This window comes from Mchenga conophoros, linkage group LG9 (genome assembly GCF_057382185.1).
Source record: "Mchenga conophoros isolate Kocher_MC1m ecotype Shallow Benthic linkage group LG9, M_conophoros_male_GT1.1, whole genome shotgun sequence".
Classification (NCBI taxonomy): domain Eukaryota; kingdom Metazoa; phylum Chordata; class Actinopteri; order Cichliformes; family Cichlidae; genus Mchenga; species Mchenga conophoros.
Window position 1 is genome coordinate 23,178,012 of NC_140534.1, and position 18,146 is coordinate 23,196,157.

General features: G+C 40.8%; 1 protein-coding gene across 1 annotated transcript; it reads right to left on the minus strand.

Moving 5' to 3' along the window:
* Nucleotides 1-684: 684 nt before the first annotated feature.
* Nucleotides 685-9,367, minus strand: insig1 (insulin induced gene 1). Its single transcript, XM_085287011.1, has 7 exons — nt 9,236-9,367; nt 8,264-8,635; nt 7,813-8,163; nt 5,076-5,200; nt 4,652-4,818; nt 4,104-4,203; nt 685-2,609 (listed from the first exon to the last, which is right to left on the minus strand). The coding sequence occupies exons 2-7, from the start codon at nt 8,319-8,321 to the stop codon at nt 2,580-2,582; spliced, it is 831 nt and encodes a 276-aa protein (XP_085143137.1). The 5' UTR covers nt 8,322-8,635; nt 9,236-9,367; the 3' UTR covers nt 685-2,579.
* Between the last annotated feature and the right edge of the window lie 8,779 nt (nt 9,368-18,146).

Sequence of the window (18,146 nt, forward strand, 5' to 3'; positions counted from 1 at the left end):
AAAACAAAAACAGATGCATGCGAGTATAGAGGGACTTCCAGAACGAGGGATTGATTCAGAATAGCCCACAGCCATTGGCCCCGCTCCCAGAAATTTCCCCCCAGTGCAAAAGGTTAACTGTCAGTCCCCCGCTAGGTATAAATAGAAGTCTGCCCTCCAGAAAGGCGTGTTCAGAGAGGGGGTAGACAGAGGAGGGGAGGGAGGGCAGTTCCTCATGATCCCAGTGACACACAGCAGAGGGGGGTGGTTTCAGGGTTTTTTGGTGGGTTGCAGAGGGTCTTACAGAGAAGAGGAAGGAGAGGGAAGATGCAGCCAAAGACAGTACAAAGGAGGGGACAAAAGAGTGTCCTCATCTATTCAACATGACCGTGACAGCAGACACAACAAATGCCATCATCAGCACCCCAGAAAGCTTCATTCCAATTAAGCTGCAGCTGCATTTGACAACCAAATAAAATCTGCGGGCTAGTGTCTTACTGGAGCTGCAGAGATGTGTAATTAGGCAAGTGTCTAGTAATCAGTTTAATTATGAATGATGGTATCAGGTTCATATCACCACAGGGGAAGCTACAGTGTCTGTTATTTTCAACCAGATAGCATCCGTATGTCACATCATAGCAGTCACAAAGTCCCTCCAGTCCCACACGCGAGTAACACAATAAAATAAAAGAAATCACAAAGACGTCTTTGTCAAGTGTTTTTATTTTTCACTTAAATCCAAAGTAGCAAAAATGATACACAGCTGAATTATCAGACGCACGCACACACACGGAAACTCTAAAACATTGAGACAGAAGGTGCTTCACCACCTCAAAACATAAAGCTTCCTCTTCAGTTTTAGCACACCTGAATGTACGCAGATTCGACCTGAAGTGATCTGCCACAAAAAAGGATTTAAAAAAAATAAATCAGGTTTCCTTCAGTAACACTACTAAATGAGATTTTTTTAAACAACAGTTTGACACAATATTTTTTTTTTATGCTGTCTCTCTGGTTAGAGTCATTGGTATTGACTCTGAAGGCATGTAATCTCTGACAAAAGCATTGTTGTTTACAAAAAAAAACATAAGAAAGAGAGGATATTATTGCTGTTTTGAATGATCCACACTGCATATACTTTAAAGTTACAAATATGTTTTTTAGCCTTTGTCAGAAATAATAAATAAGGAAGAATAATCGGCTCATGTATGGTCTGATTGCACTTAATCCTCTGGACCCCCAGACACTAACGCACTGTAGGTCTAGTGTGGTAATAATACCTGTCTGATTACACAAGCAAGCCATTATACACACAAGCAGTAATGTCATTATGTTTTTTACAAGGATACAACTAAACTGTAATAGTGACAAAAGCACTACATTCTATAATACACAGGCAATCACAGATTGCAAATCTTACGTAATAACGTCCCGTCCTCTCCCATTTTAACTGGTGTCTGTTCCCAAACTATCATCTCTAGTTTGAGGATGCTGTTGAAGTCGAAAACATGTACGATCCCACAGTAAAGTGTTTTTCCAAATGGGAATGTAAGGTCCATTCTATAAAAATGCACTGGAAAGGGTTTTTTTAAACTGCTAGTATACCTGGTACATTCCTTCAAAGCATGCTTCACCTCTATGGTTCATCTCAACTCCCAGTCCCGACTAACGCTTCCTTTAAAACAGTCCTCTCTGTCGTTTTACAGCAAAGACAAGCTTGATAACTGATTAAAAATAATACTATTCGCTGGCAAAAACAACTAATTTCCATTCTAAAAAAAAAAAAATGAAGCAGCTTGAATTTTGTGCTTCAGTGATCTTCACTGTTTGTGAATATATAAAGTTAAATTGGTAGTCAACTCTTGGCGCCTTCTTTAATCATGTATTATAATCAAGTGTTAATAAATCAGAAAAATGATTTGCTTTCCTGCTGGGAATAAGATGAGAAAGCAGTTTCCCCAAATATTTCCCAAGACATTGAACTAGTCCTTCGAAAAATGTGAAACACCGTTCATTACCATACATACATTTAGTTTGGGGGCGGCGGTCACTGGATGCTTGGAAAATAAATATTTCAATTTGGTTTCATTGGGATTCTACATTGGAAAACAAAAGGATCTCTTTGTGCAAGCGAGCATCATTTTGCCCACTAGAGCAACACTTCCCTTTTATGATCATACAAAAATGAAAAGAAAGAAAGAAAAGAAAACATCATAGCACCCCCATCATTTCTTTTCTGCCATTTCCAGGATACAATCACGCCCAGGAGCACGCGTCCACTTCATGAAATTAAACCCCTCTCCTGTTCACTTCAAACAAGGACACACACACACACACAAAAAAGGCAAGGGCTGTCCGCCTGTGTAGTGTGAAGGAAGCCTTAATGCTAATGGAGCACAACAGAGGCGGGAAGGGGCTGTTTGGCTGCAAAGAGATGCAGAGGACATGGCACGTTTGATGAGGGGCTTTTCTGACCTGCACTTTTGTCATCTGAGCAAAAGATGAGGTCGTGACAAAGAGTCTTTCCTCACATCATTCTTCTCGTTCCTCACAGAACGTATCCATTTTTTCTCGGATGCTCTCGCCCGGTCGTCCACCAATCAGTCCATGTGGGGTTTCTCAACACCACCCTGGAGAAGAAAAACAAGGCCTATGTTAGTTATATATCAATCAATTTGTAATGCAGCAACAGGTTAATACTTGTATTTGCTCACAGTATAAAGGTAGCATGTTTTGTTGATCTGACTGATATTAGAATCAGTTCCCTTTTTCTTTCTCCCCAATGGCAACCTAATATTTTGCAGAATCGGGGGAAGAAAGTACTTCCTTCTCAACATCGGCTTGTTTAGTTACATGCTTAATCACCTTATTTGCTCATGAGCTCCTGCAATAGTTACATTTATCAGCCATTCAGCTTAAAATCACAGCTAATGTGTAATAAAGGGTGTTTTTTTCCATGGTTAATCCAACTAAACAGACTCTATCACTGTCATTTCCAGAAAATAAAAAAAAAAAAAAAAAAAAAAAAAAAGGTCTCGTGTGCCTCCTGATTCTTCTCATAAATGACCCACTGAAGCGAGTGAGCGAAAAAACACAGAACAAAACCACGAGTTCAGACTTGTGCCAACATTTCTCAGGCCTCATCGCGAAAACAAAAACAACAAGTAGCAAATGACCCTCTGGTCAGCCGAGTCCAGACTGGCTCTGTGTCTCACCACGACTGTGAAAAACAACAGCTCTTAATCTGCTTTCACGCTTTCAGTGAGTCAAACTGAGGCAGTGATGGGGACTGGTACTTTACAGACAGAATGAGGTGAGGCTTCTGGGCAGAAGCTTAATGAAGACATCAAAGCTGACTTGCTGGGATAATTATGAAGGAAGGGGGGCGTCCAATGCTCTTTGCACAGTTTTAAACCATTTGACAATGTTATCTGCTGCCGCGCCTCAGCAGAATAATTGCAAATAAAGCATGTGTGGCGCACGGGAAGCTTTTGAAGTCAGCTCTTTAGACACAGAGCGGAGGCTGATAACGATAAATGCGGAGGGATATTTTGCGCAAATACGACATACCGAAAACTTTTCAAACCATCGATGCAGAATCGCCACTTTATCCTCCAACTTTTAACATGGCCAATTAGAAAAACCTTTTGGATCAAGAGAGTCATGTGACTGGTTTCCACTGAAACTTGAAATCTTGGTAGCTCTTGAAAGGAACAGTTCATCTCAAAAGTGAAAATTAACATGTCAGCATCCAACCTCATCCCTGCTTATGCTGTTTTACACATTAAAGACAATAAAACTCCAAATATGCAAATGCTCCTTTTTTTAAAACCCTTAATTCTGAAATCTGGAAAATTTAGTAAATAAGCGAGAAAACCTAGCTATCTGACTCCAGAATAAATACAATGGATTCTACGGACTTAGCTATAGCCCCTAAATATGATGATCACAGGACAGTAAACAGTGGTTTCTTGCAGTGAGTATTGGCTTGTTTCAACTGGTAATATTCCAATAAAGCCAGGTAAGTGTTACCTCGTGAAATCAGCACTTCACACAAACATCAACATATCAGTCTGAACCTTCAGTTAAAGGATGACAGTGTGATCAAGACTTGCAGACTTTACCATGGCTAGTTGGCGTCCTATGTTACCCACAGTAACACCGCCGGAGAAGAATATGCACGGGAGCCAGGAGCGTACGTACAGGAAGTCTGGAGATGTGTACCTTAAGAGAAAAAGAGAAAAGAAGTCACACTTCAGAAAAAAATAAAAGTTAAGAAAGCCATCCCAAGCACAAGTATGAGTTGCAGTTATTACCAAATCATTACCTCCCCTCATCCCTTACTATTTTTCTATTTTGTAAAATCAGGATGATCTGCAGCTGTGTTTTTCTCTCTCTGCTGTACAGTTTTAGTTATTATTGTATTGGCTAACACGTCACTGACATCATTCCATATCCTCATACCAAAGCTGGGTTTACTCTCACAGCTGGATAACCAACTCCCACACCAAACACTGTCATTTTAGTTGTGGGTGTAATAAGAAATAAAAGAATAGTGATGACAAATCACTGCATTAGTTTTGTTTCCTCAGAAAAAGATACTCAAGAATGTTTTTGTTCCACTTTTAAAGGCTTTCCTTGAACACCCTGTTGTTGCTGATGGAGAACTTACTGGTAGACTCCATTGTAGACCAGCAGCTGTGTGATCACAGTAGCTAAAAAGGCAGTGGTGATGCCCAGTCCGAAGCCGCTCCTGGACCGGTCGAATGTCCACCACAGACCCAGGGACAAGGCCGCTAGCGTTAAGGAGAGCTGCACGTTGTTGTCGAAGTCTAGTTTCTGTGTTCCGGGAAGTTAAGGACAAACAAATCAAACAGCACGAGGATAACATCTGATTATTTCTTACACAAATATTTGGCCACCAACAAGTTGCACCACCTCTTTTTGCAAAAGGATAAAGCAGATTACTGAGCTGATGCAGACAGCAGCCAAAATTGAGTTAATTACTGGTGTACTTTTCCACTGTACTGTAACAAACAATCACAAAAGTAGCAAAAGTGCATTTGAGAGGTGTACAGGACATGGTGAAAGGATACAACACTGGCGTGGTTGATACCGACGAACACAGCGATACACCTCATGACGCTCGCCCACTCCCTCTTGAACTTGTGCGGCTCTCCCAAGTGGCTGTCGAGACAGGGATACAGCAGGCCGATAACAGCTGCAAAAAAAGCACAAAAAAGGGGAACAAACAGTCTTGAATTGTGCCAGATAAGCAGAACTTCTCTGAAATAAAAATAGGGCAAACTGTGTCATAGAGACAGACTGCTGAAGGTGCATTTCCACAGTTAGCGACACACCTGCTGTACATGCACTTCAAAAATCCCCACATGACGAGTATGCATAAACATTAGCTTTAATTTTAAAGTTGTCTTTTACTTTTTAAGTTTGCGACTTTTTAATCTAACTCCCTACATACTGTCATTAAAAGTCCAAGAATTTGTGAAGGAAACTATGTAACCACACTATTTGAATGTAAAAAGTGGACACAGTGGATATCTTACAAGAAGAGTTGGCGGAGTTACAGGAATTAGTACCTGGGTCACGAGAAAATGAATATGAAACCATTTTGACATTCGATTCGTCACTTAAAAAAAACAAAACTGCTCACAGAAAGCACCAGATGCTCTTTAATACCAGCCTCTTAAGTCAGAGGATTTACTTTACCCCTCTAGCTTTTGTTAGTATATTTTTCACCTTATTCAGGCTCCAAGAAGCTTTTATCTGAGAAATACCTCCTTTGACTCGTCACTGACAATCTTTAGCTGCAATCCTACTAAGAATAGCATGCTTAGATGGGATCTGTGACAGTTGCTTGTTGTGGAACCTGAAATATCATCTGTTTCTTGGACTATTTATCAAGCATAAGAAGACATCTGACGTCTGACACAGTGGTCAGCAGCACAGGAGCACCACAGGGAACTGTGCTGTCCCCTCTTCTCTTCACCCTGTACACCTCTGACTTCTGCTACAACTCTGAATTATGCCACATTCAGAAGTTTGCAGACGACACAGCCATCATGGGGTGTATCTGGGATGATCAGGAAGAGGAGTACAGAAGTCTGGTGAGGAACTTTGTCGCATGGAGTCACACAAACCACCTGCAACTCAACACCTCAAAGACTAAGGAACTGGTTGTGGACTTCGGGAGGTCTAGAGCAGGTCCACTGCCGGTTCAGATAGAGGGGGAGGAGGTGGAGGTGGTCAACAAGTACAAGTACCTCGGGCTGTGGGTGGACAATAAACTGGACTGGTCATGCAACACAGAGCACCTGTATAAAAAAGCCCAAAGCCGACTGTACTTCCTCAGGAGGCTGAGGTCTTTTAACATCTGCAGGAAGCTCCTGAGGATGTTTTACCAGTCGGTGGTTGCTGGAGTACTTTTCTATGCTGTGGTGTGCTGGGGGAGCAGCACAGCAAAGAAGGACTCATCCAGGCTGGAGAAACTGATCAGGAGGGCTAGCTCTGTGGTCGGCATGAAGCTGGACACTCTGGTGACAGTGGCAGAGAAAAGGACATTAAAGAAACTGATGGACATTATGGACAATGCCAGGCATCCTCTGCACACGGCCATAAACAATCAGAAGAGTCTGTTCAGTGACAGGTTGCTTCTCCCAAAGACAAGAACTAACAGACTTAAAAACTCCTTTGTCCCACACGCCATCAGACTGTTTAACTCCTCTCTGGTGGGGAGAGGGAGGGGAAACAGGAGGACAAAGGAGGGAACAACTAAGCTGTAGTGCCTCTTCACCTCACTGTACAATACCTTTTGTGCAATACTTTTGTAAATAGTCAACAGTGCAATAGACTCAATACTTGAAATGTGCAATTCACTTGTATTTTTATTTTTATTCCTATTTATTCTATTTATCCCCTTCGTATATTTTATTTATATTGTCTCTGTATTTATATATATATGTGTGTGTATAACTCTGTAACTTCTGTCGGTGCTGTGCTTTTTTGGAAATCGAATTTCCCAGAGGAACCCACCCGAGGGATTAATAAAGTTCTATCTTATCTTATCTTATCTTACATTTAATGACATCACCTTCAGGTGTGGGAAAGTAAAGAACCATAAGAGCCATAAGCCTACATCTCTTATTTCTCAGTTTGTTTCTGTCCTGCAGCATGCAATGACGAGAGGAGGGGGAGGAGCCCAGCATTTACGCGCTTCTTTCTTTCCCTCACTTCCCTGTTTCTGGCCTTAAAAGTACCTCCCCTCTCAGCTCACCCGTTATGACACCATCCAATGAGCTCGCAGCTCGCCTCGTGTCCGGCTGCCGCGACCAATCAGAGCGCAAGAAAAAGCAACATCCGTTCCAAGCCATTTTTTTTCTTTTTGATAACAGCCAGACTTAATGATGCCTTCAAAACTGATAATTAATATGAAACAAAAACAAAACTGAAAGGTGATTCATTGTCAGCTGATCATACAAATGCTCCTGACAGTGGTGATGAGAAAAGGGATGTGCTTCTGCTGTATGCGGTTTAAATTCCTGCTGCTTATTATGGCAAAATCCAGCTCACAAAGGGGGATTTCCTGACCATAAGAGCCCATTTTATATACACAAGCGGTAAAACACACCACATATTATTTAAAGTGTCATTTTCTCTTCATAAGGGAAGGCTGTTGTGCTCTAACTCCTCCCCTCTCTGCATTCCTTTGTCCCCAAATTAGCTGCAAACTACTGATCACCCGGGTAAAACTACCCTTGCAGGGTCGTTTATAAAGCACCAAGTAAGCTTGATAAAATCAGCCTTTTATTCACTCACCGGCTCCTGTACCGCAGCAAGGTGGGATCCACCATGCGGACGAAAACAAAGTTGTCATCACCTCCTCGGGGAAGAGGGTAACATTTCTTTGTATCTGGAGCAAGTTGAGCACCAAGGCCAGGAACACTCCGACCGTGAAGAGGACGACACCCCGGCGGATCAGGTTGGCCGTCTGGACGTCCTGCAAGGAGATGTAGGCACTGCTGAGCACCGATGTGATGATTGACATCATCTCTTCAGCTCTGGATGCCAACCAGTTTGCGCCAGAAGATGGGTGCTTAGTTTCGGTCTTTGATGAAGTGGAGCAGCTCCAACAATGCTCCTCCAGCCTGGGCATTTGGCACTTTAAAGCTAAAGAAGGAAACGAGACAGTCAACACACGAGTGCCACTGTTTTCATGTTGAAAGAAAAAAATCGAAGAAATTGTTTTAAAATTGTTCTGGCTGCTCACCTTGATCTCCAGACGTCTTCAGAGTCAGCTCCAAACAGAATCCTCTTCTCCTGTTCATTCGCGCCTCGACAAGCAGATTTAAGCCAGGATCCCTCCTCCTCGTTTTCCTGCTCTTTTACAACAAGTGAACTGCAGTCACGTTGTTTGTTCACATCATCGTCAGCAAACACACGCAGAGCGAGAGAGAAAAAACACACAGTGCTCCTCCATTCCACCGCACAGACCTCATACCACCGACGAGAGCTTCCTCTGCAGAAAACAATCACAGCTGTGTCGGGTGAGAATCGGCAGCCAATCAGAGCGCGGCGGCTGATATGACGTGACGCCACCCCACCGCCCACTTCGTCCGGGACAGACGCACAAACAGGGAGGCTGGAGAGCAGAAGTGAAAGTGGAAACGCCAAACAACGGCTCTTTAAAAAAAGCCTTTATTCTCTCTATGATAGTTTACAAGAAAGTATAAAAGAAATCTAAGAGACAGAGGAGGCGGTTAAAAACATTTGGAATAAAAGCAGTAACTATGACTAAACTACCACAGTACCACAGCTGTAGCTTTAGCTTTATATTCAACTAGAATATTACTCATTTTTTTAAAGGTAAATGTGCGTTTACCAGGCAGATTTCAAGCTCCACCTCGCTTACGTGTTGAATTATTCACTGATATTCTCTAAACAAACCCTGCTTTTCTTCGTCTGTAACTAAACAAACAGCAGTCCTCTGCACCCTTATATACACTCAACAAAAATATAAACGCAACACCTTTGTTACTGCTCCCATTCCCCATGGGATGGACGTAGAGACCTAAAATTCATTCCAGATACACAATATAACCATCCCTCCCAAACAGTGGTCACAAATCAGTCCAAATGTGTGGTAGTGGGCACATCTGCTATATTGAGATAATCCATCCCACCTCACAGGTGTGCCACATCAGGATGCTGATCTGACATCATGAGTAGTGCACAGGTGTACCTCAGACTGCCCACAACAAAAGGCCACCCTGGAATGTGCAGTTTTGTCTCACAGCAAAATGCCACAGAGGGAGCGTGCAATTGGCATGCTGACAGCAGGAATGTCAACCAGATCTGTCGCCCGTGCATTGAATGTTCATTTCTCAACCATAAGCCGTCTCCACAGGCGTTTCAGAGAATATGGCAGCACATCCAGCCACATCCAGTGGCACAGTTCGTTTGTTTAAAAACTTTGGGTCACTTTTGAGGAGGTGTGGCTTGGAAGGAGGCTCGGGAAGGCGTGTAGTGCCAGCGCACGTCGGTTAGAGATAACGTGTATTCTGAAAGGTTCAATACCCCGATCACAGACTTTTGGGGCTCGTTCGACAACAACGCGAAAACGTGTTTTGCAAGAATCTGCGTTGTCCAGTCGGTCGTGAGTAGGTCAGTGCAATAACAAACACCCTCCTGCTGGATACGTGCAGCAGGACACATGCAACTACCGGAGCACATTTTGCTTCTGCGCCCGAGGAAAACCTCACCTCGCACGTGGATGAAAATCTACTCCCGTGCAAGCTTCCTCACTTGTTGTGTTTCCAAAAAAGATAAATCAAACGTTTTCAGTTCTTTTCACTTTGTAAAAGCCCCACAAAAAACCTGAGTCACATTTACTTAATAATATCAGCTTCTGGCACTTACAAAGCAATACCATGGATGAATCATTTCTTTATGCAAATAAGACTTGGAAAAAGTGAGTTGATGCCTCATGACCTGGAGCAAATGTGGTAAACAAAAACAGAGACCGTATCAGTGTGACAGCATTTCATTTCAATTAGGTTTAATTAAATGTATTTTTTGGGGGTGTAATTAACAGTGCTCTTGATATTTTGGGGGTATTATATTAATCGTGTGTGTGTTTTTGGCACATTTGTGGTGTTCAAATGTAGAGAGTTCGGCACTAAATCAGGGTGCAGTGTTGGTTTTCACCCAATGTTCAGCTTCAAAGCTTCCACCCAGCTGCCGAATTTATCTCTTCTTAGTTATGGCTGATTTGATGTGCAGTGTGGAGAAAATCAATGTACGATTTATCAGGAGTATTTGTGGAAATAACTGTATTTATAATAACAATAATAATAATAATGGACATTGTAACACTGTGGGCACACCAAGGACTTTTTAGTTTTGCTAGTGGTTTTGGCTCTAGGGTTTGGTTGCTTCACCACTTTGGCTGCATGGCCATGACTTTTGGTGAAGACAATCAGAGTCTTCAGGGGTCAAATCATAATGAGTCTGTTGATTCTCTGACTTTTATTCTAGCACCACAAACAGATTAAAGGCAGCAGTTATCCTGTTAAATATGTATCAACATCTACTTGTTGGATTCACACTATTTTTCGTAGTTATGTTATTGGTCCCCCAGAATCTCAGTATTATTACTCAGTTAAATACACCGCCCAGTGAAAAAAACAAAAGGCACCGCTTGTATTTAACTAACCAGAATTTAAGCAGGGATCAATATGATTCAGCTGGCTGTTTAACCGTAACTGAAGCAGTGAGAAGCTTATCATTAAGAACTGTCCAGGTTTTAACTGTATTGTTAAAACCTGGAAGGTTATTGATGAACCGGCACCTTTGAGGAAGAAATGGTATTGGATAAAAATCCTGAGTGATCGTGATTGGATTTCACTTAAACATCTGGTCAAATTAAATAAAAACAGCAACAATAAACCTCATGGCCATGTTAAAAGTGATAGTAAGAGCATTTTCTCACAAACACACACACAGTAAGAAAAGAACTGAAGGGATTGGGGTGTGTAGCTGTACAGCTGTGCAGCCTTAAGAAATCCACTGACGCTAATTGGAGAAATTGGTCTGATTAGTCCAGACTTTACCCTGTTCCAAAGTTATGGGGACATTAGGGTAAGAAGAGAGGCGGATTCAGTGGCATCACTGAATCTGTCATTTCTAGGCTCAGCAACAAAAATGAGGTCTGCTGGGGATAGCTCAGTAGGTAAAGTGGTTGCCCCATGATCGGAAGGTCGGCGGTTCAAATCCACCTAACGGCTACCCTGAGGTACCCCTGAGCAAGGTACCGTCCCTACACACTGCTCCCCGGGCGCCTGCTTAGTGGGCTGCCCACTGCTTCACTGAGTGAATGGGTCAAATGCAGAGAAAAACAAGTAATTTCCCCATGGGGATCAATAAAGTATCCATTGTTATTATTACCTGACAATGCTGAATGACCAGGTTTTCCCATCAATGGATTTTATTCTTCCCTGATATCAGAGTTCACTGGGTTCAAACTGAAAGAGTGGTTCAGGGAGAATGAGACATCATTTTCATTCATGGATTGGCCACCACAGAGTCCAGACCTTTACCCCACAGAATCTCTGGGATGTGCTGGAGAAAACGTTACCCAGCAATCTGATTTTCCTTACCAAAATAATCCCAGGTCCAATACATGCCTTCATTAAAAGCTAAAGGTAGTCCAACGAAATTATAGAGTGCCTGACTTTTTGTTGTCTAAGCAGTGTACTTTAGAACATCGTGGATGGAAAACCTCAGTGATTCACTTTGAGCAAGCACTTGGAAACTCCCTTAACCAGAGGAATCCTGTTGACTCCTGCACAGTCTGAGAAAAAAGAACATATAAAATCTTTTTCACCTTCCTTTTTTTCATTTAAGGAACGTTTTGAAATTGTGATCTACAGTCATGTATTTGTGTCATTGCACCGAGGTTATTGTAATACCCTGTTTACTGCTCATCTCTTCTCTTTTACACCTCCAAGCAATACAAAATGCTCCAGCGAGCAAGCTCACACTACTCCTATTTTCTTCTCTTTACATTGGTCCCGGTTGATTTTCAATCACGTTTTTAAAATTCTCACACTTGAAGCACTAAACAGACATGCTCCAGACTATATTATATATCAGCTTCTTGTTAAATGCACAGCTGTTTGCTATCTTCTCTCACAAGCTCAAAATCTATCAGTTTTCCCTCATACTGAAGACCATAGGAGAACAGAGCCTCTTCGTCTGTGCATCAAGGCAATGAAAGAATTTAATGCTTCACCCCTTGTTAGCAGATTCGGTAAAATCCTTTTAAAGAAAACAGTTGAAAACCTTTCTGCTTTATCACGCCTTCTGTTGAGATTCTTTTGGTATTTATATTTTTATCGATTTCTCCTAGGTATTTATTGCTTTGCACAGATAAAAAGCGCTATATAAATACATTTTGCTTGTTTTTTTATTCTATTTTAGCACGGTTCTCTATTGATATTAATTGTTGTATAGTAAGTGTGACTTTTTGTGAAAAGCACTTTGTAAATAAAGTTTAGTTTACTTTAAATTTATAGCGAGATAACAAACAGCACAGCCTATAGACTGCAGAATGTGTTGTGAGCAAAAGAGAAGAAAGGAGAGGTCTGCATTGTGTCACAGCTTGAGCCTATAGCTCATATATAACTAAAGGATGGCTCAGGGTCACATGATCCAGCTCCAAATAAAAGCATAATCAAAAAGAGGTTTTGAGATGAATCTTAAAGTAGTTGGATGTTTCTCTTCTGAACCCAAACTGGGAGTAGGGTCAAATATGCTCCCATTTTACTCTTGTGAACATAATCAAGAAAAACAAGGAAACTACACTCTAAAGTGCTCTATTGGCATCATACAGTTCTATGAGGTCTTTAAAGGATGACTGAGTTTGATGATTTGAGGTTTGATGATTACGGGCTTTGAAGGATTTAAAAGTCTATCTGGGAGCAAATAATGAGGCGATCTTTGTTTGTAGTCCTTTACAGTACTTGCGGTGTTTTGGATTTTAATGAATCTCGTAGACCAGATTTCCATTACTTCTTTTACTGTTATAATTAATTGTAAACTAGATGGATTTCTGCAACTATATAGACATTCACGTGCCCATCAGGATAAATTATAATAACTCTGATAGTTCCCCTGCAGCAGCAAGTACAACTTCCTAAATGATTAGTATGATTGTACGACACATAAAGTGAAGGCAAATGTAGTGGAGAAATTTCTTACTCTGCACAATTTAAAAAATAAATCAGGCTTTTCATTCGATCTAGAACAGCCTGAGAATGAGTCTTTAAATAATACTATTAACTATGTATTATTAGATGTTAAAGTCCAGACTGCACATTCAAAGTGATTGGCTCTAAAAACGCCTTCACTGGGTAGAATGAGAAAAAAAATGGGTCTGATAACTGAATGGGTAAATATATATGTCACAGCTGCACTTTCTGAGAGTTGTTTATATTATAAAGCCATGCGTGAAAGTAAATTGAGGGTTAAAAAGTTTGTCTCCCTGGTTTTATTTCTGAGTATTTAGAGCAATGTCGATACATGCAGTAGGCTTGGACAAATACTGCATGTCATGATAAGAAGTGTCAAAGAAGAACTCTTTTCACCGCTTTCTTAAAAGACACTTAGACATCATTTCACAGATCCTCACTCATTCCTCTCCCTAAACACACTTTTGCTGTCCTAGAATGACATTCAGAGACTTTTCACTTTCCTGCTGTCCGTAGATAATGTCATCAGTCATATTTACCACACCCTAAATTCAGTGCTCCATGTGGTTAATGCAGATAAATCGCCCGAGCCTCACAGTTTCATAAAAGGGTGGGGGTGGGGAGGTCAAAAAGAGAAGGGTGCACCTACGGGGAGCTCCCCAAGGCCCCAAACTAACACCACCCCAGTAATCCAACAATAGTATTCTTCTCTGCCTCAGGACAAAAGGTTGTCTCAGGGAAGGAGTATGTGTATATTCCCCAAATGAATAAGTTTCTTTCTGTGTAATTCTTAGCTATCCAGGTGCCTGAGGATAAAAGCCTACAGCAGTGAGTGTGTGGGGGTGTGAGTGTGTAAATCAGTGCCTTTGCCTGAGCGTGCATGTGTTACATATGTGTTAATCTAGCAGAAATAAAACGTGTAGTGTCAGATACGTGCGACCTGAGATGACTGTGACACAAGGAAACACATTACATTTCTTAATGAAGACAGGAAGCTAATTTTTTTCAGTGAGTAATAGAGAGATGCTATGGGATTTTAGATAGCGCTTCATGCTTCCTCTGACAGTAACATGTGCATTAATTTGAAGGCTGGAATCACGAGTCCTATGTTAGCTAATGCAGGGCCATAACAACCGTGAAAATGACTCGGCATATAGCAAATAGCTCCTAGCAACCAACAGTGTTGGCACTGGTGTAGAGGAGGTCTCCGCCACGTCAGGAGATAAAGCAGGATGCCACGACACTTCAAATGAATAGCAGATCAAGCATGTCATAGATTATGCCGTTAGACTGGGAGGGATTTTATTATAGCTAAAGGAGAGGGCTGCTGGAACAGCTGGCAAATTGATCTATCAAACTCAAGCTTGACAATTTTTTACCTCAATCCTGTGTGAAATTATGAAAGGAAACATCATAATCCACCCTCTCAGATAGCGGATTAAGACGGAAACAGTTTCAGATTCATCCTATTTACCCCGTTTGCTCAGGTGTCAAAAATCATTGCGTTTCCCAAGTTCTCAGCTACACATTTGGGTAAGCGCCAAAGCGCTTTTAAGTTATTAATAAATCAATAGTAATAATAATAATAATGGTAAGTCAACTGTGGCATCCATCCATTTTTACTGGAAGATTAATCCGCAGTTTCTTTAATATTTCTCCAACTCTGCCTTCTTTTTTTTCTCCCCTAACACTGCTTCAGTGTGTTGTCAATACTCTTCTGGATACCCTTCACCTTCTCAGTGGTGAACCCTTTCTGTGTGCCACGGAAGATGAAAGGGGATTCTGGGTTATAGACTGTATAAACCAGCTTAAAAGGTTGCCATAAAGGCCCTGACTCTACAGCCCGAGGGCGTGGCACCAGGATTCTAACTCGCCCCTTTGTTCTTTAGTGCTCAGCTCTGAAATTGTTTCAGAGCAGCTCATAGCCAGATCCTACACACTTTCCGCTACACTGTGCTTATTTTCTGAGAGAGTTGGGCTTATACACAAATCCTGATTCAGAACTGCTGTCTCAAAAAAAGCAACCCCTGCTATTGAGAGTGTTTTTATTTCTGAGATGGTGACTCACATGTAATGGTTGTTTAAAGGAGTAGTTTGATATTTAGAGGAAGACGCTCATTCGCTTTTCTTGTCAAGAGTAAAAAAGGAAGATGGTTGCCACTCTCATGTCTCTATGATAAATATGCAGCTTGAGCCAGTATTCGCTTAGTTTAGCTAAGTTTACAAACTGGAATTAAAGAAATAACATTTAAAAAAGCTTAATAGTGAGCATAGCCTTCTAAAGATGCAAAACTGACATCGAGCCTCTCGTCTTACTCTCAAACTATTGTTTTTTATGTTGCTATAATAGTTTTAGGTACTTAAAATTGATCACCATTGCCCAAAATTTGATCTGCATCACGACCGCGACAAACATATAGCCACGGCTTTGAAGAGCTACAATAAGTCCTACAGCTAAACAAAATACCAACACAGAGCCCTGATAGAGTCAGTCTGGAACACTGAAGTTAAATTCCCAAAAGCTTTGACTTTCTCCAAAATTTCTGGAACAAGCTACCTGCCAAGTACCCTGAAACCTGTGCTCAAGAAAGAAGGGGCTGTCTAAAAGGAGAATATTGATTCTTTTGGCTTGTTTTTGCTGGTCATTGCAAGGAAAATGCATTAAAACAATGTTTGCAGTGCATTATATAGCTGTCCTTGTTTGTTCGTTTGTTTGCTAAGCTACACTTATGATTTCTGATCTTCTCAGTGCTAAGCTTATTCCTGCCTTTGACCCTCTAATAGATTTTCCACTTGAAAGCAGATGCTTCAGGTTCTTATCTTTCTTTTAAGGAAATTGCACAACAGTGGTAAGTACTCCATCTACAGGGGGGATGGTGGTTGTATTTTCAATTATTTATGAGTTTTCTGCAGTCTGGTAAACAGTTCACAACCACAGTGTTGAATCAATGGCTGTCTGATAGGAACTGAACAATATGAGCTTTTAAAAAGATATTGTTTTGTTGCAGAGCTGGTGCATTGGACTGCACAGGTGCTGCCCCAACCCTACCGGGCCCACAGCTGTATATGTGGCACGTTTACACAAAAGCTCCATTCAAGCCAGCTTACACTACAAGTGTCACAAACAGCACAGTTCCAGCAGCCAATGAGCACCCTAATTACTCCCGGCTGTCTAATCAGATGTCATTCTAGACCAATCATAGCCACTGCCTCAGTTGGCTGTTTTGTATGAGGGAGAAAGAGTAATATATGAGTAGTAAGTGCTACGAATCCTCTGGTTTCTTCATAGACAGTGAATAGGAGGATGACTCAGCATTAGAGCTGCTGTTAGAGGAATACGTGTGACATACAGCTGATAAATCTGGTTGTCCTCATTAGACAAGATGGGATTTTCTGCACCTGCTGCATGCATAGCAGAGATAAAGCTTCATTGTCAATAACATGTTTATGTTTCCAGGCAGGTCTTTTACTTTTTTCAGGTCTTTTCCAGTAAGTTCTTCCTTTTTCATGTTTGTTATGAGATCTCTGTTCCACAATTCATACACGATTTTCATTTAGATTTTGTGAATTAAATCTAACATATTATCACAATTATTATCCCTTTCTGTAAACCACAACAATTATCACTATCATAGTCAGTATTCACTCTGCTATTGGGACACATATATCTATGTACCATACTTGCCTATAATAAAACTCACTGACCTGTGGAATCACTTCTAATCACTAAAGAGAGAATCTTATTCATAACCTGCTTCCAAAAGAATCTCCTATTAGTGCCATTAAATTCAAATACATTCAAATACTGATGTTTCGTATACTTAACTTTACTATCTGGATGTGCAGACCACAAATGTGATGCTATCATCAATATGGACCAAATGTTTCTGGCACTTTGTTGAACTTATGTCATAAAGAATTCAGGCAGTTCTGAAGGAACAGAAGAGCCTAGCAAAGTGCACTTAGAAATGGCAACTATTTATTGTAAAACTTTAACATTGTTGAACTATCCCCTGATGTTTCTTCACCTTAGCTTTTGTGGTGAATAAACACAGGATTGTAATTTGGAGTGGGTTTTTCCATGGGTAAGCTACTTTTCAAATTCAGCCTGGCTACCTGCTTTCCATTCTGCTTTGTGCTAAGCTAATCCAAAAACCTTTGGCAGAACTTTCACATTTAAAGGTCTGTGTTTTACTGAGTGTGGGTCTAATTATTTTATACGGTGCCTTTCTTACAGCACCTGTTAAAGACTTACTTTCAATCATGCAACGTTTACCTGAAGCAACATTCCCTTGAGTTGTTTGTGGCTAAAGCTTAATGTTTAACGCGCTGTAGTGGGCTCATATCAGCGGAAGTACTGAACACTGTGCCAAAGAACATTAGTGTGGGAAAAAAAGGACAGCCAAAGTTAAAAAGTAAACTCAACTTGTTTACTGTTCTCAGATGATTTCCACATGTCCCCGTTTACAGGAAAACCCACGTCATTTTACTATCATGAGTTACGTTTGTACAAATGAGCAATACTACACTCAAAAAAATGAAACGTTGACTTTAATTAAAATTATTTTGTCAACAGGTTCCACGAAATTGAATTATGTTAGTTTAAAGCAAAAATCTTTAGTTCATCTAATTTAAAAAAAACTACTTAAGATTAACAAGACATATTTAAGACTAACTAAATCAAGTTATGTTGTATGAACATAGATGATATATTTTCAGGTTAGATAGTTTAGATTAGTTACTTCAACACATTTCTTATTTGTGGCAGTAAAATGTTAAATTTAAGTTAGATTAATTCAAATATTATATTTTCAGCCACCTTGTGCTTTATTAATTAGTTTTACATAAATCTATTTTGTCAACAGGTTCCACACAAATGAATTAAGTACATCCAACTTATTT